The 26,500-nt window shown below is 35.2% G+C and overlaps 1 protein-coding gene across 12 annotated transcripts in view; it reads left to right on the top strand.

Annotated features, from left to right (window-relative positions):
• The window catches only part of LOC115213424 (paired box protein Pax-5-like), a 548,017-nt gene that overhangs the window by 488,961 nt on the left and 32,556 nt on the right, over positions 1 to 26,500 (top strand). For 10 of the 12 annotated variants that reach the window (XM_036503614.1, XM_036503616.1, XM_036503613.1 and 7 more), the window contains 2 exons: positions 9,626 to 9,678; positions 15,125 to 15,386. In XM_036503614.1, coding sequence (XP_036359507.1) covers positions 9,626 to 9,678; positions 15,125 to 15,386 — 315 coding nt within the window. The remainder of the gene's footprint in view (positions 1 to 9,625; positions 9,679 to 15,124; positions 15,387 to 26,500) is intronic. The other 2 variants (XM_036503608.1, XM_036503618.1) reach the window with 1 other exon arrangement.

Here is a 26,500-nt window from a genome sequence, read left to right as displayed (position 1 = left end):
TTTTTTTCTTTTCGGAAGAGGAAGAAATTAATTAAAAGAAAGGCATTTAGAATATATATCTTGCAAAGCTGTAAGATACGATTGTGTAATATTAGTATCCGGAAATGGCAATATTGCTAATGAATTCCATATGTTGATTAACAAACTTTAGATCTTTAAAAAAAATCCTCTCAGTCATCTTTTCTGCTGAGGAACATCACACGAAAAAATTTTAAGCATACACCTAATACACTTAATGCATTGATTGATAAGTGTTTGGTTCAATTAATGAAAAGATCATGAAAAATTATGTCCTTAATTTTTTTTTTTCAAACTGGGGCCTCTCGAAACAGTTTCCTCACCAGCAGACCGTTTCATTAAGGATTTTCACATTGTTTAACGTCTTATTGCACACTTGGCTTCTACCATAGCCTTGGATTGAGAGGAGCTGTTTTGGTAAAATTTGTTAACCAGAAGCACATCGCATTAGATTAATTACCCATTTTTTATTCATTGGACGTAAACTAGTCTGGTCGCATTGTTTAGCACTACCTCTCAATCCTCGGACACATTTAGTAGATTCTGCTCTGTTGCAAACATTTGGACCAGATTCCCGTTCTTTTTCTCTCTGTTAACCTCGGAATTATTCCCCCGACAAAAAAAAAATCAGGTTCTACATCCTTCCTCCTCTGTTGAATCTATAGCGCTTATTCCAACCTCTCAGCCTCCTAAATATAAAAAAATAAGCCTTAATTTAATTAGATTCGCGATTGAACAAATATAATTCAATCAGTGACACAGGAAGAAACAAAGGCATATTTAATAGCAGCGAGATTTGAACTCAGAACCTCGGCGGACATAACTCATACAACATCATATCTATACAGCAGAAAGCCTTTTGTCCCACGCTCTAACTGATTCTACCAATCCATTACCCTTCTCAAATTGATATCTGTAATAAAAGAATATTAATATGAGAGATTATAGTAATAGTGATAATGATAATGATGATGTTGATAGCATTCATAAAAATAAAGATTCTCGTAATAACAAAGGTCTATTTTGGTTTATAATCGCTATTTTATAGACATGAGTATCGTATATATGCTGTTCATTAGAATTTACAGCTCCTTTAGATCAACCATACATGAAAACCATTTCAGACATTTTGTCGACTCGTTCAAGATCAATATAAAATTAGATTTTATTTATAAAGTCTTCATCTTTTCTCAGATTTCATAAAAGTCGAAAAGGAAATTAGCAACAACGTTAATAAATACGACTAGAACAAAAATGGTGGAAGAAATGAACATTTTCATCAAATAATTGTGTAATATTTACTGAGCTGTTGCTTTGTTTTAAAATTGATAGTTCTATGTGTGGATGTATGTGTATGTGTGTTCCGTATGTGGCAACGAGTTGAAATGTGAAGAATGAAAAAGCTTTGAGGTTTGAAATTAACTTACACACGCGCGCGTACTTAAAAGTGATAGCCGTGTGTGTGTGGTGTGTGTGTGTTGTAACGAACTGAAATACAAAGAATGAAGAGCTTTGAGGTAACCTTATTTTCATGTACATGAATATACGCATACGTACAGAGCAGTATGTTTGAGTTTATTAATGTTCAAAATATATCTAACCAGTAAAAGAAAACGACGGATGTAGGGGCAGGAGGTTCAAGGATGGAAAATACCTTCTTGATTAAATATTACGAGTTTCTTACTCTATGAAAGGAAGAGAGATATCTTGAGAAATGCATTACCAACGGAAGAACAGACCGCTCTATAAAAGTAAAAGGAAGGAGTGTGGGTGTATGTGTTTGTAAGCATATGTGCGCGGTCATTATATATGTGTGTGTGTGTGTAAATACATATATGTACGTATGTATGAGTGTATATATATATATATATTTGTGTGCATATTCACGTATGTAAATATATATAAGTACGTGTGTATGTATATATATATATATATATATATAATATATATATATATATACATACATACATACACACGTACTTATATATATTTACATACGTGAATATGCACACAAATATATATATATATATATATATATATATATATATATATGCGTATATACTCGTATGTAAATATATATCTATCTGTTTGTGTGTATTACACATGTCACGCATACATGCATTCACCTCTCCACACACACTCAGATATCTATAAATATATGTGGCAGTGTTGTACCGAAATTAATGCAAAAGCGAGCATAACTGTTTTCATTAACTGGCGTAAGTCGTTCAAATTGCTCATATTCCTAGAGTAAGTGTTCTATGGAAACGTACTACTCCATATATTCTCAATAACAAACGATGCATTCGTGTCGTCATTGAGCTCAACACTTTAGGTGTGTATTATTGTACCCACCTCTTCGAGCCTTCTCTCATCTTGTCGGTGTCATTAAATTGTTGTTCACGAACACTGTCCCTTCATTGGACCGAGCAGGTGGAAGACGAATGGCACCAGATATGGTGGGTGGGTGTATGGTTGAAATCACCGACCAGTCACATTTGCCAATTGTCTATTTATTCTTAAAAATGTGTGTGGCCACACATTGTTATGAAAAGTGAGGATATTTTAAAGATTCTTTTTCGGTCCCTGCCTCCTAATAGCATTTACCAGCTTTTTCGGATACTCTTATTTAAGATCCTATTCGCGGTCCAAGCATATTAAGAAAATCAAGGAAAATGGAAGCATCTGTCATCCCTTCCAAAACATTCCTTAGAACTTTCTCTGCCTATCTCTGGTCTTAAATATCTTACGTTATGGAAAGCGTTGCGACTGAATTCAATGTACAAGCATTCCATGCATTATATATATATGTTAAAGATGCAATCCCTTTTTATCCCCTGCTACCTGATCTGGAAAAATGTATTTTCCAGGGCTTCAAACGCTTCCAGCAATTCAGAGCAGACTTTCACCATTCTCCCCTTCAAGCCACATGTCAACTGCACATTTGCCGATACCCACAGACTTCCACTATCTTTTATAATGTATTGAGACCAGACTTCAGCAGTGCAGCAAGGTCACGCATTGTGACTCATCTATCAGCGCGAATCAATTCGCCTACACGTCCGTGACTCGTGTCAGTGCTTGCAATGGTCTCATTCCGCATGGAGGCTACCTCTTTTTAAAACTTCTTCATCCATCTGTGCACATTGCTCTTGCCAGTGGTGTCATCACCGTAAGCAACCTGTATCTGTCTATGGATGTCGGAGATGCTGCATCATTCCTTCGGCTCACGAACGCAAAGTCGTGAGTTCAATTCTCAGTGACACATTGTGTCCTTGAGCAAGATACTTTACTTCACGTTGCTGCAGTCCACTCACCCAGCAAAAATGAGTAAGTACGTGTATTTTAAAGGGCCAGCTTTCTCACACTATATGTCACGTTGAATTTCACCAGCAGGCTGTTTCGTTGAGCGAATCAACCGGAACGCTCATTACCGTAACGGACAGAATGCCACATATCATATCATATATAAATAATCTTCTACTTACAAACTTCGCGTCGCAAGCACATTGTCTCATTTTCGATTTAACTTCATATCGTATTGGGCAGTCATTTTCGACTATATCTTCAGAAGAAGCAGTAGCTTGTGAATAGAATTTTGTTATCTGTCCGACAACAGGTCATAATATACATGTGCCTGAGATTGTGTTTATGTGGGAAAATAAAAGTATTTTTCAAAAACTACGTAACTTAGTGACTATACAAATACAAATAAGTAATTGTATCGATATGGTCGCATGAATTATTGATGGCGATGGTCTAACATGGCTGCTGTCTGAGAAATGAAGCCAATAAGAACATAAAGAATATAAATCGCGGGATGTGTGCCAGCTGATCGTTTAACAGTTTCTTTTCGGAAAAACATTCCGGATAAGAAGTGGGACGAAGTAAATGAAGGAAGAAACCCAATTTACCATTGAAGATCTTTACAAATGAAGCAGTTTTCATCAACAGCATTATAATTTGACTTGATGGCGGTGAGGGCAATAAAATGAGAATAAAAATGATAATTGAGTTTACCATAGTGGTCTTCAGACTGTTAATGTTGTATGTAAGAATCCTCATTTTAGTTTTTAAATGTATCGAGACCAGACTTCAGCAGTGCAGCAAGGTCACGCATTGTGACTCATCTATCAGTGCGAATCAATTCGCCCACACGTTCCTGACTCGTGTCAGTGCTTGCAATGGTCTCATTCCGCATGGAGGCTTCCTCTTTTTAAAACTTCTTCATCCATCTGCGCACATTGCTCTTGTCAGTGGTGTCATCTCCGTAAACAACCTGTATCCGTCTATGGATGTCGGAGTAGCTGCATCATTCCTTCGGCGAGAATTCAATGACCTCATACTACTTCTTGAATCCATTATTTGCCAGGGAAGGAGAATAAAAAGGAAGAAAAGTTATTATAGATAAAGAGTTACCCCACCAACATGTGTAATTAAAACAACCTTGTCAGACAATAAAAAATTATGCTCTCTTGAGTTTACCTTGGTGGTCTTCAGACTGTTAATATTGTATGTAAGAATACTCATTTCAGTTTTTAAATGTATACAGTGTTGGTTTGTTTTAATGAGCTATCTTATCACTTTTGTCTTTTTGTTATAAGTCCCTCCTATATTTTCTTTGTCCCTAAAATATATATTAATTTATCACTGACTATGATATACAAAAAATACGATGGCTACAAATTAACAATCTTTGATTGTAGGTGATCCCCCTCGAATCGGCTTACAATCAAATGTTGCCAAGGGCCGAACCATTTCTGCTTTATTAATTTTTAGAAACAATGTTTTGTAGACCACATTATGAAAGATGTATCGTTGTGTTGCGAGGGAAATGTTGGTGTTATTTCTAGCAATTTTAGCGACCACATAGAAGTATCTTTACTTGTATGTTATTTGCTGGCATACTAACCACCCTAACGCTCAGATAATAGTTTCCTTTGTAATAATAATAATGTTGTGGGTTCATGCGTGCGTACGTGTGCATGTGGTTGGCGAAATAGAGGAGGAAAAGATCTCATAAATAAAAATCTAGCTACTGGGATTAAACTACGATATTGCTTCATTTAACTCTATTTAATTATCGAATCTATAAACAATTTAGTGATATCAATAATGAATTGTTTGGACGCCGAGCTAGAGAGAGACGTGGTCGGGTATGGCGTGGCATCGTGTAGTGAGAGACTGATTTTGTGCTCAGTTAGCTGCTTCAAGTATTGTGAATCTGACCTGTTACCATGTCCAATTAGAGGATCCCAACCCTTCATCTGTAGCCCCAAGTGCCACGCCTACATATTCCTTTATTATTATTAATTTTATTTTGGTTTTGTTTTCTTTTGAAAACGGCGGCAACTTAGATGACTCTAACATGCAAAACAATCGTAATATATCGTCAAATATTATCTTGCACGCGATTTTATCGTACAACATTAGTTGAGATCAGTTTACAGATCTTTAAATGATGTATTTCTTCACCTTCTTTGTCGTGCTTGCTGTAATTGTTTATTTTGCTTTTTGTTTGTTATTCCTCTATTTTTCTTTATTTCTTTATTAATTTCATTAAGGAAAAATGATCTTTACAGACTTGCCATTCTACCAGTTTCTTTCTTACTCTTCGCATATCTATCTATCTATCTATCTATCTATCTATCTATCTATCTATCTATTTCAATCTATTTATCTATCTATCTATCTATTTCAATCAATCTATCTATCTATCTATCTATATCTATCTATCTATCTATCCATTTATCTGTCTGTGTGTCTGTATTCTTAGTCATAGCTTCTTCCATAAAACCCGATCTTCTCATTATCTGTGAGACTCTTTCTTGAATTACTGCTTTGATCATCACTCCTACCTCTCTCTCTATCTATCTATCTATCTATTTATCTATCTATCTCTTACGTTTCTCTTTACTTCAATTGCACCCCACTCTGTCAACAAAATAGTATCTCTTTTCTCTACCAAACACTTATTCCGCTTTACTATTCTATACTTTTCTTTCCCAGTTTTCTCTCTCTCACGCATTTTTAAAGGCCTTTCTTTTCAAAAAGTGCATCAGCATTTCATGAGATCAAATCCATCTGAATTAAACGCCGTATAATAAGTGATCCTCTAGGTTAATGGAGTCGATAACAAAAAAGAGAAAGAAATATATATATATATATTGGAATGCCCTGTTTCCATTTTATCTTCCTTTATGAAATCTTATAATTTTTTTTTTTCTAACTCATCACGTTTTTAACAATGTGATTGACAAAAACAAAGTTTTAGAATGAGTAGTTTCAACCAAGCTGTATTTGCTATACGTAGCCTCTTTGTGATATCCCACTAATTTTTTTAGTATTTTTGGAATGCGAGCATTTTGTCTCTGAGGTAACTAATCTATGGCTGCAGCAGTATGCGAAAATGGAGTTCTTTACGTTTTAAGTATACGGCGATGACAAACTCACATGCCGAAATTTTCTTTAACTTTTTCCACTTTTCTTGTTTTGTCTTGGTGTAAGTTTTCTATCATTTTTAGTGATGTCCTCTACATGGTTTAACTAATACATCATTAATCTTTGAAATAAAAACGTTTCTACTGCTTTCTATGTATCATATCAAAAAAAATACCGTGTGGTCGAGAATGGTGGTTTCGCCACACTCGCCTTCCTTCTTGAATCCAATTTTAGCTTTATGAATTGTAATAGATCTCACGTTACTCCCATATTACTTAGGTGTCCTTGGAAATAAATTACGTGTTCAGGAATATATTAAATTTCTTTCCTTTTACTCGATGTATATTAGAAATAGAAATTAAAACTAAAACAAGTCGAAAAATTAAAGGAAAAGAAAAAACAAAAACTAGTCTCACTGAATTACAAATGCTTCAAAATTTTCAGCAATTAACCTTTTTCGGCGTTTGCTTTTTGTTTTGTTTTTAAATTCAATTTGAGAATGTTTCACTACTTTCCACCCTCTTATTTCAATGAGTGATTTACAATATTTAAGCGAAAATTTATTGCATACATCAAAGCTGCGGACATGTTAGTGTGTGTATTTATTTCAGTTTGCTATTCTTTCTAATCACGTTTGGTAAGTGTTAAAATGGGGTGGGTGTGGACATACACGCACACACACATACATACATACATATACACACATACATACATACATACATACATACATACATGTACATACATACATATCATTTTAGTGTTCAATTTTACGTAGAAAACACTTTAGAAATATCTTCCACAAATGATTACAAATTAAGCAATTGGAAGCTGAAAAGTTTACTAATAGATTATCAGACGACCTGGATCAATTCACGCCATATTTAAAAGAGTAAATGTGAAATCGAATTCATAACATTTGTATAGGGCAAAGTATAATTATGCGAGGAGTTGTCATTATTATTATTAAGGCGGAAGGCGGCGAGCTGGCAGAACCGTTAGCACACCGGGCGAAATGCTTAGCGGTATTTCGTCTGCCGCTACGTTCTGAGTTGAAATTCCGCCGAGGTCGACTTTGCCTTTTATCCTTTCCGAGTCGATAAATTAAGTACCTGTTACGCACTGGGGGTCGATATAATCGACTTAATCCGTTTATCTCTCCTTGTTTGTCCTCTCTGTGGGTAGTAAATAAATAGGTATTTCGTCTGCCGCTACATTCTGAGTTCAAATTCCGCCGAGGTCGACTTTACCTTTCCTCCTTTCGGGGACGATAAATTAAGTACCAGTTGTGTACTGAGGTTGATGTAATCGACTTGCCCCTTTCCCCAAAATTTCAGGCTTTGTGCCTATAGTAGAAAGGATTATTATTATTATGGCGGCGAGCCGGCAAAATCGTAGCACGCCGCAACAAAATACCGAGCAGTATTTCCTCTGTCTTTGCGTTCTGAGTTCAATCTCCGGCGAGGAGGACTTTGCCTTTCATCCTTACGGGGTCGATGAATTAAGTACCATTCGAGTTCTGGAGTCAATGTAATCTACTCAACCTCTCCCTCTAATTTTCAGGTCTTGTGCTTATAGTAGAAGGGATTATTATTAGGGACAATGTCCCATTGCCTTCTTCCTTCTTTTGACCGGAAGTAGCAGGCAGTTTCCTCGGTGAAAATTAAAACTAGATTTATCGAACTTAGTTTGTGAAATGAGAGAGAGATAGTTTTACTGCTTTTATTGCAGTCGCATTTATCTTATTGGACTTCCTACAACAGCAAAACACATGCTGAGAGACTTTTCTTGACGCAGAAATCTTCTGAAGGATACCCGGGACCTAAAACTATAAATTCTTTCACCTTTTTTTATACCCAACTCTTGATTTCCATCCTTATGACTGTCACACTTAAGAAAACTTTATCTTCCCACTGGTAATTATAATGACTTCTTTCGATTAATCTGTAGGTTGATATTTATACCAAGAGCTTAACACTGTAACATCGGCTTTAAAGAGTAACAATGTTTCATCTAAGATTTTGTGCTGAGTTATCTTTTCATTTTCATAGAGTTGAAGTGCAGTGGATTGATCAGAGGCAATAGATTTACTGAATCTTTAGAGTTCTAAAAGAAGTGCATTGCACTCCTTGTCTTGGATCTCTAGTTCTGGATTCAAATCCCGCTGAAACTAGTTTTCTCTACCAACCTTTTGGAGTTGATAAACTAAAGGATCAGTGAAGTACTGGGGTTCATATAATTCAATGTAACTCTCCGCCATATTTAAGGACTTCTGCCTACGGAAGAAATCAATAATATTATTAGTAGTAGTAGTGAGAAATTATTACTATGATGATTATTATTAGTAGTAGTAGTGGTATTAGTTGGAACGTTGTTATTCAATAAATAGTTGATTTACTATGAAGATTGTATATGAACAAATATCGTATAGTTGTTCACATACAATTTGTTCTTCAGTCCAGCCAGTCCAGGCACGGTTACTGCTGGTAAATAAATAGATTGGCGCCTTGACGGAATAATGTTCGCCGTGGTTCAATGCAGTCAGAAATCACCTCGTTTCGGTTTAAAATTTACCGACCTCGTTCCTCGTAATATTGCTGGCTCCACAGTGTCTGAATACTCGCCCTTATTCTTTCTCCTTCCATTTAAACTGCGTGGGAGAACCTTTCTGGAAAGTATTTTTTAAAATTAACTAATTCTCTGCTAGCAAAGTCACACTTGAATCTACCTCTCTAACTATCTAGCCATACAATTAACTAATTTATATAATTATAATTTGTTTGCTCGGCATTTCAGTATCCAAAGCACTAGTGTCTCACACTACAATTCCTAAATTCATTATTTAATCGTGTTTTTGTATGTTGCTTTACTTGATATCATATATCAATACATGGCTTATATTTGCTCATAAATACTGTCAATATATTCTACACTTGTGCCTCTATAAGAAATCAATAAATCCAAATATGGACGAGTGCCGTAATATAAAGACATATCCATGATTCTGTTTCGATTCGGTCCCTGAGTTGAATGATTTCATCCCCCAATTTGTGTGTAATGACCCTAAAAGAGGCATTAACGTCACACAATCTCATTTCCTATACTACATACTTTGTAGAATACATGAATATTCTTTTGTTCTAAACGTATTTTTTTTTCTGTTTTACAGTGCCAAATGGCCATACAGACGTGGAAAATCGAACAGACGCACAAAACGACCAGGTAATGTTAATATTTGTATATTTATAATAAACCGCATTTTGGAGTAATAGTATCAGTAATTACCGGCTTCGAACTAACCAGTCACAATCTCAACGCATTTAACATAACGACAATATGAAGGAAATGTCTCTGCAACCTGGACAGAGCAAACATGACAAAGTTTCGTTCAAAAGTACCGGTTCATAACATTTCTTGCTGTCACTCATTTTAAAACACACACATGTATGCCGAGTTCCACCCTGTTTCCGCCGAACACAACCCCCAGTTAATCCAAGTCTATACTAGAACACATGCCCATGGTACCGCGTAGTACTCTGGAACACAGGACTGTGAAACGAACTGTTTAAGTTCAATCAGGCTTGTATGAGATTAGCAACTTATCTTTCTTGAAAAACTACACAAATTTGAGTCATAGAAACACAACGGAGTTCCTGGGGATTTTTAGCCCAAAATCAACATTCGCATCATTAAAGGCGTCTCAAGATTGACCATATTGTCTTATATTCGCTCAGATGTAGTATGGCTAAGATTGCAATATCGAATGACTCCGTTTTTGTAAAAAAGAATTGGCATGAATTATGGAAAATTTGGCTGCTATTGCTGGCATGTGTAGCGACGAGGGAGAGTATATCCTTGTGTTAGCCAGAAGTCAGAGCTGTGATCGAACAACCCTATAATCAAAATGATGAACATCTTTAAGACAGATTTTGACTGCCATTTCTAGCAAGCCGAGCTTGTTATTTTAACTGTAACAAGATCTTCTGGCATTGAAACAATACTTTTTTTCTTTTATTTCTTTATTTTGATTTTTTTTTTTTTTGAAATATGAAAATATGAAAGAATGTTATTGAAAGTGAGAGATGTTGACTGTCTCAATCAACCGGCAAGTCATGACAGCAAGAAAGTATTTTAATTAAAAATCCTTAATTTATTTATTCTTTGCGGTCGTCTTGATGTTATCATCGTCATTATTATTATTATTATTATTATTATTATTATTATTTTTGTTGTTGTTGTTGTTGTTATGTTCAAACTATGCAGCAAGAACTATTTGTAGCTTGAAATTGGACGAGGCCGCAAATGTCTCTTTGTTGAATTGAACTTCAATAATTTTGTGGGAGGAGAAGATATGAATTAACCTCTTCAATTTCCATTGATTTTTTTTTCGGTGATACAACAACAACTGCAACAACAACCCGTAGCAATAGTAACAAAAGCTAAAATAATGATGTTATGGCGTAGAAAACACGAATAATTCTTTAACTGACCTTAGGTCTAACTTGTCTTTTTTCAGAACGAAGCATCTGTATCTAGAAAAATAGGGAGAAAAAAAAGTCCCGCCTCTTTTTTATTATATTAATGATATTAGCGAGATAACGTGAAACAAGGAGGACAAAAACACCACCCACAGTTACTAGGATGTGCCCTCTCTTGTTTTGCGTTTGTTTTGCTGCTTTGCTTTTATTTCGTCCCACCCAAACATTCTTTCTCTATATTATTGTTGGTTGCCCATCTCAGTACTAGATGTGGTAATTCCATTGATGGCGCTCTTCGAGAAAGAAAAACCGCGCACAACAAACCTATACACAAACAAAGAAACAAAAAAAAAACAAGAAAAAAACCTTTTGCACTGTAAAAGCATCAAGAGTCGTTTCGCTCTTTTGACCTCCTCTTTGCAATCCTCAACATCTCTCACTCCCCCCCCGCCATTATACTCTATCACTTCTTCGCTTGCACCACCACCCCAACTTCACCACCACCACCACCGCCACCATCAGCATCACTATTACCACCATCACCTCCACACACACACAGCTCTTTCCACTTCGGTTTGTCTTTATAGTTGGTCTGTGTTCTGGAACTATGAACGATTTAACAAAGAATTACCGATTGATACATCCTTTTGGTTAGGATTTCATCAAATTTAGCCAAAAATAAATAAATAAACAATAAATAAATAAATAAAAATAACAGCCAAAGAAAGAAGAAAAAAGAAAGAACAAGAATACCAATGAATTTTCGCGTCTCTTTATTATGTTTTTGTACGTTTATATACTTTGTATTATTTATTTTATTTTATTTTCATTATTCGTTATTTGGTAATTCCATTTAGATGTGACTCAAAGACCTTTTAATGCATTTTCTCCTCCTCTTTCTGTCCTTTCCCCCCTTAATTTCATTTATATATTTATTTATTTATATATTTCGTTATTCTTTTCCTTCTCATAGCTTTTGAGTCTTTCTAATCAAGGAGCAAAGAGCGGCGATCGAATTGAACATAGATTCGATTGATTACCATTATTTGTGGTTGTTGTTGTTAGTGTTGTTGTTGCTGCTACTGCTAGTTCACTATTGACTGCCGATATAGCATCGAACTAACTCTTTCATTACATTTAGATTATGTGTGCTTCTCTCTTCGTTACAAGCCGATCCATTCACTGCCATTCACCATTCTGTCTCTTTCGTACACACACACACGTGTGCATATATATATGTGTGTATGTATGTGTATATATATATATGTGTGTGTATGTATGTCTATATATATATATATATATATGTATTTGTATATATATATACACACGTGTGTGTTTATGTTTATATACGGGTATGTATGTATGTATGTATGTATATGTATACAAAATCAAAATTCGAGTAATTCTTCTGAATCTCTCACACATCTCTCTCATTCAGTCTCTGTCTCTCAGACTAACGTCTCTCTTTACGGTTCTTCCCTATTTTTCCCTAATCTTTCTTACAATTAAATGCTACGCTCTACCTCCACTACGAACACACGTACACTCTTACTCCACTCACTCTCTCTCTCTCACACACACACACAACTTACCTTCTCACTCATATCTCTAACTTTCTCTAACTTTCACTCTATCTGCTTCTGCTTTTTTCTTTTCTATTTCTGGCTCTGCATCTTAATCTTCTCTTTCTGATTTGCCATTCATTTGCCTATGTTTCACCCTATCCTGTATTTTCCCTATTAACTCTCTAGCTAAACATTATTTGTCCTTCTTCTTTCGTCTCTCACTTACTTTCACTTTCCTCTCCATTCGTTTCTACCTTCTTTGTCCTCCCAACACCTCTTTTAAAACTCTTCTCTTGTCTTTCCCTTGCTCTCTCTCTCTCTCTCTCTCCTGCTCTCTTTTTTCTTTCGACTCTCCGTCTCTAACGCCACCACTACCTCCACTCTTTTTTGAATTTCCGGAGTCTCTCCACATTTCCGTCTCTCTCTTCCTTTCTTTGCCAGTTGTAGCCCACTCTAATTTCAACCTATTCTGCACGGCGGATGTTTGGTCCATCAATAGAAACGCAACCGTTCTTTTGACATCATAATTTCCCTTTTCTCTCTTTCTCATACCTTCTACTCTCCCCGCTACCCCCCTCTCTCTCTCTCACTCATTACTCACCCTTCATCCCTCATCTCCTTTATTCAATATGACTTCTATTCTAACCACTGCACCACACTTTCTCATTTACTCTCATATGCATTCTCTTTTCCCTTTCTGTTCTTCGAACGCATTCTTTTTGATACGCTGGACTCCATTTTGACTTCAAATACAACAAATCTTTTGCTACCTACGTTGTTATTTCAGTTGCACTTTACTATTTACCCTTTCTTCTCTTATTGAGTTGCGTGTTCAGTAAACCTTTTGTTTGTGCTTGCAACCATTGTGCATATTCGCACTAGGCGTAGTCTGATTGTTACAAAATGAAGTCAAACCGGTTATCGAATTTAGTTTCTTGACACAACCGACAAAAACAAGCAAACAAAACTCAACACAATCATTCAATAAAACCAAAAATCCTGATGTTACATATCTGTGTAATAATTAAACGTCAATTTCTACACAGTCATTCAAAGAGATATGAATGAAACGAGCTATAAAACATTTTGAAGTTTGGATATAGTTTAAAGAATAATTCCTTACAATGGTACCAGGCCACTAACTTTTTAAGTGTGTGTATAATTAATTAAATCTAACCGACGGTCTGACTGGTACTCGAGGATTCAAAGCAAAATTGACGTCGGCGGAATTTCAATTCAGAATATAAAAAAGGATGCAATTACATAGCATGATGTGTTTTAGCCCTGCACTCTAAGGTTTCTGTCAATGTACTACCATGATAACGATGATGAAGACGGTGATTCTTGTTATGTTTCTACAGGGCTAGCAATTTTAGGGGGAGGAGGTTAATCGATGAAATCGAAGCCGTTATCGAAGAATGGTATCAAGCAATGGATCTGTTGATATCCATGGTGCTCTTCGTGCTTCCGGGGTTGATAATATATTGTAGTAGTAAAGAACTGGAGTCGATGTAACCGACTAACTGCTTTCCCTCGAAAATTACAATGATTTAAAAAGCCGTAAGAAACATAGAAATCATTTTTATCTGACGCTCCAACGAGGAATATTGCTCTAATTTGGTAATAGTAATTTAGTAATAGTAATAATAGTATTAATAATAGTAATACTCCTTTCTAGAAAGGAGTATTGCTATTATTAATACTATTATTACTATTACTATATTACTATTACTAAGTTAGAGCAATATTCATCGTTGGAGCGTCAGATAAAAATGGCTTCCATGTTCCTTACGGTTTTTTTACATCATTGTTGTATTTTTATATTTCAATTTTAACTGTCACATATCATTGAGCACTAGGTACGTTCTTTCTGTACAGAGTGTATAATGCTTTTAAGAAAAGCAAACACACACACATTCTGTTTTATCCTCTTACATACAGGTCTTTATTTTTACCCCAATTCAAAAACTGTTATTAACACGTAGTGTTATATTCTGAAGCGTGTGCATATGTGCATGTATCTAATCATCCAGTCAGTCCATGAAGCAAAATGCTACACCATACACAAAAATTAGATACAATCATTCGAAACAGGCGTATGCTGGTAAGCTTTTCCTAATAGAAGACTAAATTACGTAGGTGTTTCTTATTTTTTAAATTAAAAACCCAAAGTTATGGTGGCTCTGAGAGAAATGCTAAAACAATCGAAACCGTTTCAGAATTTCTAACACAACAGGATTTCTAAGAATAGCAGACAGTTGTTTTGTTTGTTTGTTTTTTTTACTGCGAATTTCACGTTAACGTGTTTTTGTGCAATAAATGTTTCTGATGATTGTTTTTGTGAGGGAGATTTTGTGTGCTATTTCTAGGCAGTTGAGTGACAATGTGAAGGCTCTGTCGATAACATCATGTGCTTTGATATAAAGCAAACATGAATATCACCTATGTTCCTTTAGTAAGCACTCAATAACGATGTGATGGTAGGAATAATGAAGCAACTGAACGCCGTTTCATATGGATGTTACAACTCTCTTGTTTGAGGACAAAAAGAAATGTGATAGATTTTGAAGCTAACATATATTTTTATCCCTTTTAATGGTATTTCATTATTTCAATGTTTTTCAGCAGATGATATACTCTCCAGAACATCATATAGTACCAACTAAACTCTCTCGTATTGACGCAAGCTCAAGAGAATTGAACTCAAACGGCCAGAATTATTCGGTTTATCCAGCACCTTTCAACACTTTTGTCACAAATACCTCAGCAAACGATGGACAAAAAGAATATCAAAGTATCAAACAAGAAATACCATTACCTGGGTCCTTGACATCACCCGGCGGCGGTGTTGAAGCACACACAGGTTCCAATTACAGCCCTCCTGTTGGTATGTACAGCAAACTTTTCTAGTATAGGGACGCGAAAGCGACTACAATAACGAAAACTAATCTTTCCAATAAAATTTTTTTTTTTTTTTGCAATCCCAAATCTTGTAGATCTTTGTCGCATAGTCTGTTTCGAAGGGAACCATGCTGCCTAACATTTATGTATTGGTTTGGTGGTGTCAGTAGTAGGAATTGATCCCACGCACTCCTCGTTTGCTTTACTGAATATAAAATCTTTAATTACCAATAATTCCTACCGAAAATCCCAGCGTTAAAACCATGCTGCGGCAGTGACCGTGACCACAAAATATTCTTTCGGGAAATATGTACCTAGATACTACAGATTACTTAATCTGTTTTTTTTTTTTCCGTTTGCTTGTATGTAACTATTTTAGTCCTTTTATGTATATTCCAAAGTCAATTATTATATTCTTTGAACGAATTACTTTTTTCCTTCTTTCTATTCTTCTTCTTTATCAAAGACAACTATACCTATGCATTACGACATCTCCCTATTTTATAAATTTTTAAACATTTTCTCTTCCAAGTTTAACTGTTTTTGCTTTACTCTCTACCATAATTGTTTCATAATTTATAGTTTTCTCTGCTTTTATAATTACTTCATTCAGAGAAGTGCTGTTGAATAAATTAAGGGTATTTCAATATATTCTTGTAATCCATTTTCTTCGAAAACAAGACCTTCTAAGATCCTAAACCGCTGGAGCACAGCGAATGGTTTCGTCTTAATAAAGCAATATAAAGCAAGAATAAACTTAAATGATCGTTGGTCGAATGTAATTCAAAAAGAATGCACTGAAATCTTACGTCGTTACTGTATTTTTTCAAGTTGCAGCGTGTTGTTCGACTTAAGGCTGCACCACATCTAATCACCCAGCAGTGACTGAATATTTCTATAATTTTTTACACAAAATAGCTAAAATGTATGACTGTGACTATAATAAAATTTGATCTCTTACGGTGAAGACCTGGCTTGAGTAAAGCATTCAATATACTCTCTGCTCTTAGAAGGGAACAAAACGGTTGGAAATTGATGAATACGCTAGTAGGGTAACATACTGAAGAATGAAGCTTTTATTGTAGAATGGGTGCATATGAAAAAATTTCATTTCTCATTAAAAAATATCAATAAATGAACATATATTTATGCGTGCTCATACAGCTGTACATATCAGAAAATCTATTGAGTAACAATGGTTTCGAGTGTTCCAAATTGTTTCACAGCAAGATTTTACATATCTTATTGGAGGATAATGAAATAATGTCACCTATCTTTAAAAAATAAACAGAGCTGTTTTTGGTTAATGGAATCCCTGGCAGGTGAAACTTTAACGTCAATCTGATTAGCTTACAACGTCTTAAAGCTGCTTCTTTTTCTCCTTACTCCGTTTTAAAATTATATCTTTTTCTCTCTCCTATTCTCGCCTCTTTTCTTTCCGAGCTATTCTTCTCAAATAATACATCATTGCTAAAAATGTTTTCTATTTATTTGCGAACAACAAAGTTTCAGCTACAGGGATTTCTTAAATCAAATTAACGCAGCAGGCCTGTAACTACACATTACAAACTAATCTAACACGAAAACATAATCTTCTCTTTCTTCTTCTTGTCCTTGTTATTTAATGTGCTTTTTCACATGCATGCTATTTATTTTTCAAAGAGTGGGAGTATATTAGTCATGGAATACATTCAAGTAGACTTCTCGCCTAGAGATACGACACCGTTTCGGGCAAAGTCTCATCTAATAATACCACTCTATATTTTCCGAAGTAATTAGATTTATTTTCTTGACTACATCTTTTTCAAATTGCAGTAGTTGTCATTATTATTGGTGGAGTGGTGAGCAAGGTAGAACAAACAATCTATCGATGGTTAGTAGTTCGCGACATAGCTTCAATTCCTTAGCGATAGCAAGTTACTTCATGTGCACCGATTATAAGGTCGGAAATAGCGCTTAGCTGACAACATAGCACTTTCTTCAGTATACCTTACTGCATTCAGTTTACTTGGTTTTGGGAATACCAGATGTACCTTTTGTCAAACTGGAAGCAAATCCACTCTAATGTCATTGAGTATTGAGAGTAACTTTTTTTTTAATGTCAATGATGCTGCTGCTGCTGTTGAGCGAACGGTCTTCGTCCCAGAGCTCGCAAGATGGGAGCAGTCCGAAACGTGGTCCTTTGCTATTCGTAAGACCCGCAGAAGAGAAAGCAAGTCAACCCCCGACACCGAGAGCATCGACGGATGGATGAATGCGCATCCAGGCTCAGCGGTTGCGTAGGAAGTCGGGGACAAGAAAGAGGAAGAAAGAGTGAGAGAAAGTTGGAGCGAAAGAGTACAACAGGGGTCGCCACCACCGACTGCGGGAGCATCGTGGAGCTTTAGGTGTTTTCGCTCAATAAACACACACAAGGTCCGGTCTGGGAATCGAAACTGCGATCCTCCAACCGCGAGTCCGCTGCCCTAACCACTGGGCCATTGCGCCTCAACTGCTGCTGCTGATATATTTAGAATGGAAAGGTTTAATGAACTAACAAGTAATGCATTTGTTTAATTCTTTCCAAATTATTTTATTAGTACTAATTAGTTATCTTCTATTTTAATCTATTTACAAAAAAAAAAAAAGGCAAGAATCATAGCTTACATAGCACCACCCTCAAGCTACATAAATGTACCCTGCATTAACCCGTTCCTCAAAATAATTAAGGGGGCCCCTGGAATTTAACTGTTTTCATTTTGATTTCTTGAAAATGTGTTGAAACTGAATTAGTAATGAGTTTCGTGGCAGATTAAAAGGAATAAAGAAGCAGCAACAAAAATTAGTGAGATGATAGCGTTAACACTAAATGTTTGACGCAAAAAATAAAAGATAAAGAAAATAGTTTTTAAAAATTGCCAGACATATGGTGATGGGTTAAACAGTTAGATTGAGAATAGGAGAGAGGAGGGTGTTGTGGTGGGAGACACAACAAGTACATTAAATTTTGCTTTTTTATTTTAAGCAATTAAAACATACGGGAATATAATCTTTTGAAAAATCAGACTCATAAAAAGATGAAATTCATTTGATGCAAACTTTATGGCACAAAAATAAATGATAAAAGATGTTTATAATTAAAACACAAGGTGGTGTAGATAGCCGAATATTTCAGCACTTGTCAAGTTTGTTATAAAAACTTTTTGCGTTCAAATTCCGCCGGGACCAACTTCGAATTAAATCCTGCTGAGTTCAATAAAATGAATAATCGAAACATCCTCTGCTCGTCTCTGTCCTTCCTTATTTAATAATTACAACAATAATTAACAGATATCTATTCATCAATAATGATTATTGTTAATGGTGAGTGCCATAAAGGAAATTGTATGAGGGAATTGGATGTGATTTCTTAATGGTTATAAAACCACTCCCTTTTGAAAACGCAACTTGTATCTATTATAAGAAATCGATAGTTATGATTCCGTGTAGGATGGGAGATTAAAAGTCTAAATCGATCAGACTATTTTATATAACTGTTTCTATTTCTACTATACGTATATTCTTCGGTGGTACATATCTGTATCCTTTGAATCAAACTTACAATCTTTATTAGGGTTACATAAATTTTAGAGGAGTTACATATCTATTGTTATAGTAAACTAACATTTTTCTCTTTTGGTTCCAATCTGGTAAATCCCTGAAAATGAGAGTGATTTTACAACGAAGATGTGGATCTTGGCTCGAATTTTCATCGTTTTGTTTGCAAGTAATAGTGAATGTAAAGTCTCTTAAGCTTGGTAATCACATAGCTTTTGCAGACAACTTAGAAAATAGAACTGTAAAAACGAGTTACTATTAAATAAATTCTGACAAAAGCGGTGTAGATCATTTTCACATGATAAGGATGGCAATAATGTGTGTTTAAGTTTATTTCCTAATCTAAAGGGTCCCCTTGTCAAATAAGAGCAAGATAAAGGGAGTAGTAAGTCTTGGCAATATCAGAAATTATCTTTCAAAATTACACTCGTGACCTTGATGTGTCTTTGTAGAAATCGTATAATTGTTTTGTAAAGTTCGCAAATGATACTGTATCGAGTTGCGAATATTCAGATGTGGGACCTTAACACTACATTTCGCCACCTTTCAGTGTTATAGTTTCTGTACATTTCTAATAAACATTTCTTGAATTTGTAAATATGTGACTTCTTTAACAGCCCGAATATGTATAAGAATATTATCTCTTGATCTCATTTCTCCTGCTGAGTTTCGGTGCCAAAGTAAGTGGCAGGAAGAACTATTTGCGATCTTTTGATATGTTACAAATTTAGTAATAATTTTACCTTTTACTGAAGAATGAGAGCACAGTGAATAAATATTCCCCTGGGCGATTTCGGAAGACAAAAATTCTTTATGCTTACCAGTAATTTGGCAACCCACACAAAATCTTTCTAGCAGTTGAAATGATTTGCTCTTGTTAAGTCCCAGATCTATGATACAAGACAATCTAATATACTGTGTAACGCCAATGTATTCTGTCGTTTAGATGGTACAGTAAAATATGAAAGACATTTGAATACCATTTAGAAGGTTGAGCGGCCTTGAGGAAGTTTCTTCGGAAAGATAGGTCATTTCAAAGTAGATTTTATAAACAAAATATATTTTTGAAGACGAGTATTTCTGAAGATAACCTGCTCTTTACTTCTGATCAACAGTAAGTCATGGTTTTGTTGCTTTCATTAGCCAACTGATGTTTTGCAAACAACTGGCACATGTAAGTGCTACCAGTCGAAAGCTCCACATACCGAAAGACAAGTGTATGGGGCCATCAGGAGAAAATGCGTTTCGGAGCCTACCTCTCGACGGCGTCATTGCGCACCGGCCCCACTCACTGATATGCGAACCCGCTTGCTAGATCACCTAGTTATCAAATAAAGCTCAATATTCTAGCCATCGCTCATCGTCCCTGTGTAACCAAATCTAGTGGTTAGCCTTTTTTCACTGTGGTTTAGATAACGTTCATGGTGTCATTCACTTTACAATGAGTCCAACAAATCCTCTTCATACGACTTGGAAAATACTTCGCTTTCCAGCCTGCTTCTTCACATTCCTCGAGGGGGTTTACATAGCGGTCAATCTTTCGAGCCCGAACGGCGTCCATGTTGTCTTCATGAGAAATCGTTAACTCGACTAGTTTCACTACTCCCTTTCTTTCACACCACATCATAATATCCAGTTTTTTCTCAACTGGGAAGGAAAAGAATCCCTGTCACTCTGGTAAATCTGCATCCACCTGCCAATAGTGGATCCACGTTTCATCTCTCACAGCAAGTTTCTTATAACGGATCCGCTGTCCTGAGCGTACGAAGATAATGACATCTCTGATTGTTTTTTTCATCGGTTTTTCCTCTGTTGATGGGAGCAATTTGGTTCTTTATAGCATTGAAGATAACCTTAAGGACCAGCTTGTGTCTCCATGTATATCTATTCAATGCTAATGAATAGTTGGAATAGAATATGTTACAGTGTTCCAGCCTTTCCGCATTTGCCTATATCATTCTCTGAGACGTTCCAGATTTGTAGGCAAGACATAGGATGAACGAATCAGAAAACTTAGCCCAGATGTAGTCCACCACCATATCTCATTCCAACTTATTTTTCTCTCAGCAACATGTTCCTCCCATCTCGGCATCTGTCCTTTCGACTATTGACGCCTGTGGTAACTGCAACGAGCCTCTTTTAAGATAGAGAGCTGAACTGTTCAATATCCGAGGAATGCCTAGCCAAGACACATTTATACTATCGAAATGATTCTTCATTGACGGTACCTAGAAGATAATCCTATAACAAAAGAAAGACACGGTGAAGTACCGGGGTTGATTTAATCGGTTAACTTCTCCCTAAAAACTTGCTGGCCTTGTGCCTAGGTTAGAAACACTCATTTATTACGATTTCTGTTTTGTTGTACAATCTGAAAGTAATAAATATGATTCGGATAATGTGCCCTGGTCTCACTATGTGGGAACTATAAAAAAGCAAGATAGTCATGGCTGGAATGCCTTTTATCAAAGCTGATCTGGGGCTAAATAACAACACCAAACAATTATCTAGCTGTCTGTCACTAGAATCAAATTCCTCTTTTATTTTCTTGGCATCCAAAGATATTTTGGTGTCAGAACAAGTAGCAAATAATCTTCTCCTGTTTGGCGGAAGTGAGAATAATATACTGACAAGTCCACTTGGTCGGGTGGTCGGTCGGTCGCTCGGCCAAGTCAGTTGTTGTTCATTATTTCATTCTTGATGATTTTAACAGATCTTCCTGAAGTTGAAAATCTTTTCTGTTAGCTAGGAATCCTTACATACAGAGATAGCAAGTGCCCTTCCTTTTATTCTGTATGGTCTGTCTGTTGGCGGTTAGATGTGTTGACTGGGCGGAGGGGTGGACGGACAGTCGATGTGTAGTTAGACGAGGTAAATAAATACTGGCGAAGCAGTCATTTGATATATATAGGAAGATATATGTATATGATATATATTACATTGTATATGCTATATAAGTATACATACATATATATATATATATATATTATATATATATATATATATATATATCTGTGTGTGTATGTGTGTGTGTAAACACACACATATATATATATATATATATTATATATATATATATACATGCATCTTACTACAAGCGTATAATGTAGTGTGTATGCGTGTGTGTATACGCGCACACACTCTACATTACACGCTTGTAGTAAGATGTAAGTCATCTCTACATCAAAAAGACGACTATTGATTCGGGGTGCAGTGAAGCGTAACTTCTACAGCAGTGCCAGATCCATCAACTTGCAGATCAGGGACATTGAAGTAAAAAGAGAAAAAAATTCCCTCACCGCTCCCTCTCCAAAAAAGAAAATTAAAGAGAAACACCTAACAACAAATAAAAAATACTCAGAAAAGAAATAGGTTCCTCTTTATCCATCCCCTTTGTGGTTTTTGGATGTACCATAATACATGGCACCAGAGTCTCCTCTGGGAGTCCTTATATCTTCAAGACTTAAAAATTATTTTTTTTCATTTCCTTCTCACTTTTCTCGTCGTTTATTTAAAATTTGGTTCTTTTTCTGCCTTTCTTTCATTTTGGAGCAATGCGGCATCTTTCTACTTTTCTATCCCAATTTCTTATATGTCATGATGAACATAAACATAGGTTTAAAGAGAAAGAACGGGGAAGGTGTGTTGAGTATCCTTGAATATGATGTGTTTGTATCGCTCGTTTTACGTTTTAAGCGCATGCGCTTAAAATAGAAAGGCATTTTTTGTATATAGCTAGTTATTAAACAGTTTAATTACGTGTGTGTGTGTGTGCGTTTCTGTGCTTTGGAATGAAGAGTACATGGCTTAAATTGTTTCATTTATGAAAGTGCAGGAAAGACAATTTGTTTATACAACTCTTTATGAAGAAAAATACTTTGGCCTATTTTGGAGGAGAGCTTATAATAGTGAATTGCAGGGAAAGCTTAACCAATATTCTTTTCTCATCACAATAGTTATTACTAATGTTGATATTGATGGTTGGGTGGTATTCTATTTTGGAATGAATTTTACAGATGTTTTCGAATACTAGGGAATAAATAGTTCCCTAAGAATTAACTCGAATTATTTCATTTATATGTTTGTGCTTGTGTGCGCACGCGCGTGAGTGAAAAGGTCTGTGTGTGTGTGTGAGAGAGAGAGAGAGAGAATTTTACAACCAATCCCGAAACAATTTACAATTAATTTCAGTAATCAAAATTCTTTTGATCCAGTTGCCATGACCACCATAATTTAGAGACAAGTACATTATTATATGGGTCACATTATTTTATCATTCTGCTGTATAATTTTTGTATTTATATTTGTAACCTTGAATGCACAATCATCATTTCAAGTGAGGCGGGGAATGCATGAAGAATAAACCACAAATATACGGGGGTGTAAATAATAACATCATAATTCTTTTTTAAATATTGAAGAAGCATGGTTTTATTAATATTATCATAATTATTTGTGCTAGCTATGAGTAGAATCCTTAACGTAGTTATCTGAAGCACTAACATTGCTCAATCTACTGATACAAATATTTTTACAGCAAAAATAATTTTATTTCACGTTCGAAAAAAAAAAAATCAACAAAAAATGACGCAAAAAGAATTCTTTCGAACAAAGTATCAATATACTTTATAAATACTTGTTGTTGTATGTTGTTGAATTAAAAAGCAAAATTCATCCAATTTTATGTTTTCTGTTTAAGCATGTATTTATAAGGAGTAAAGTATTTACATCAAAAAATGCATGCTTATACATTCATTCTAAACTTGAGTATAAAGACTCTTGGGTAAAAACTGAACAATGAAACAATCATTAATTTCTGAAATTTACATATTAAATTTGCCAAACTTCGAAATTTAAAAGAAAAAAAATCCAGCCTACCATTCTTGTCTTGTAAAAATATTCAAATGAGTTATTCAGCGACCCATGAAAGCTATAATGATTATGCTAATTAAATAAATGATTGAATTCAAAGAATAATGCATAATTTATTAATATTATAAAGCAGTAAGTAGTTAAGCTTGTAACTGATGTGCACCATTCATTATATCATATACAAATTGATATTAGATGATACTTGAGTTGAGGAGATAAATTCAAAATGGTTGTCATATTTTAAACTAGATATTCTTTGTGTTTTATTTTATTTTATGTAATTTAGAATATAAAAGATTTCTCTCTTAACCGGAGAAAGATGTTTTGAATATCATCCCAAAATGTCTTTGAGATAGATTTAACAAATATAAATATCAGCTCTGCCTCATTTCGTGCAAGGATTGCGTATCAGAGCTTGTTTCTTAACCAAATACAAATATGCCTTTGAGTAGGAAACAAGATCTCGTTACCACGAAGCTATTACACTTAAGTTTAGTTATCAGATAAGTTTTACAATGAATTACAAAAGTGATATGGACAAATTTATTTTAAACATGTTTCTTGACTGCGTTTTTGCCCAAGAGTGTACATTGTTCGTAAACTTATGATTATTTCCTTTCTGACTAAAGAATATTAAAGAAGCAACTGACGTAGTATACGAAATCTAAACTGAGATCTCTGTTCACCTAAATTCCTTCTTGAAATAATGTTACACTATTATGTAGAAAGTCAGAAAGGTAATATCTTCGTTGTGTTAGTTTGTCTTTTAGTCATGTTTGGGTTATAGTCCTTTTTTAAGTTTAGTGCTTTGATACCTCAATGATTGCTACATAAACAATATTTTCAAATCTAACAAGATAGTATGTTTTTGTTGTCTTTTTAAATGCATTTTTTCGAGTTTCCTTTGATAATCTTATTATTCCAGCAGATAACAGAGTAGTCTCCAAAATTAGATTTAGAACACATCATTATCGTATATCCATACGAATGATGAATCCTCCCGATGAAGTATCAAAAGCCTCCTCTTTCACACGCCAAATTAACTTTGCGAAATATTTTCCAATTTAGTCCATTATTAGTGTCGTCAAAATCTATTCACGGATTCACATAGTTGTTGATAAATGAACTTGTAGGTATTGTAAAGGAGAAACCTTTTAGACAAGTACTTAAAGTTACCTTTTTCTTTTTAGTCGCGGCATTTTCTGACCCACTAAACTCTGTTAGACTAGCTGTTGCGTTCATTTAGCATTCGCGTATACAAAATATTACTTGTAATATTGTTAAAACTAGGTTCTTTTATAATGATATGTTAGTTAGTTAATTTTTTGGCTCAAAAGCAAAAAGCAAGGCCATGTAGGGGGACACGGAGTTAAGTACAGGGTGGTGTTCATGTAAAGAGTTCAGGCCACTTGAGGTCAAGGGAGACTTTGAACAAAGCGGTCGTCGGCATCTTCACCATCTCGTCTGGCAGCTTGTTCCACGGATCCGCAACCCGGACGGAGAAAGCTCCTCTCCTTCGATTGAGATGAAATCGTGGCAGGTAGAGCTTTTCGGAATGACCCCGCAGCCGACGCTCTGGAGCAGGAGTGAATATTTAATAGCTAAATAGCATATGTAGCACTGCCGCGAAGTGAAACTTGCAGAAATGTATTCTAATTTTGGGGTAAATTTTTCGGTTCTCATAACTGTTCGTTCAGTTCACTGTTGTCATAAGCCGGCATACATAGCTATTTACAAGATGGATAATGTGTTTTAATTTACGCATATATAACTGTTGAATAACAATTTACAAATTACTACAATATGAGCCGACAGGAGAAGGTTTGCGTGGTTGGTAAAAATAAAGCCAAATATTTCTCAAATTGCACTAAATTATCTTAGAAAAAGAAGAACACATGGATTAATGTGGAACGAAACACACCCTGCTTGAATGGAAGACGGTATGCCATGGTATTAATGTCCTTGAGCAAAGGTTTGCTGGGGAAGAGATATCTAGAGGACTAAATGACAACTAGTACTCCAACGCAATAATGTGTGAGTGTGTGTTGCATGTAAGTATTTTGAAAATTTATAACATGGTACTATTGAGAATTTCGAGTATATAGACGGTTTTATGTTCCCTTGCAAGAGTATAATGTATGTATGTATGTAAGTATGTGTATATATACGGGTGTGTGTTGTGTGTGTGTCTTCTATTGCAGATCCAGGAAATTTGGAAAAGGCAAAACTGTGTGAGTGTTTGTTTTTGCACACATACCACTAGACGTTCTCGTAGCATAGCGGTTCCGCAAAAGAAACTGATAAAGTAAGCACTAAACTTAAACAGAATAAAAACTGGGGTCGATTTGTTCGAATAAACTGTTCATGGCGGCGCTCCAGTATAGCTACAGTCCAGTGACTCAAACAAGTGAAAGAATACAGAATAATATATTCAAATTGGTATTTCAAAATATTTTATTGATAAATAAATTGATAAAGCTTATAAATATGTATAGAAAGAGTTAACTACCAACGAGTATAGGAAAAATAACAACACAACAGTTTGGTGTCTTGGTGGTCGAAGATAAATTCAGCTCTGGAATGATTTTTAAGTCAATACGTCGAGTGAGGATACATGATATTGACATTAGTTTTACATAGGTACAAACTATG

This window comes from Octopus sinensis, linkage group LG6, assembly GCF_006345805.1.
Source record: "Octopus sinensis linkage group LG6, ASM634580v1, whole genome shotgun sequence".
Classification (NCBI taxonomy): Eukaryota; Metazoa; Mollusca; class Cephalopoda; order Octopoda; family Octopodidae; genus Octopus; species Octopus sinensis.
The sequence above is the reverse complement of the archived record's forward strand: the minus strand, read 5'-3'. Positions and strand labels throughout refer to the sequence as shown.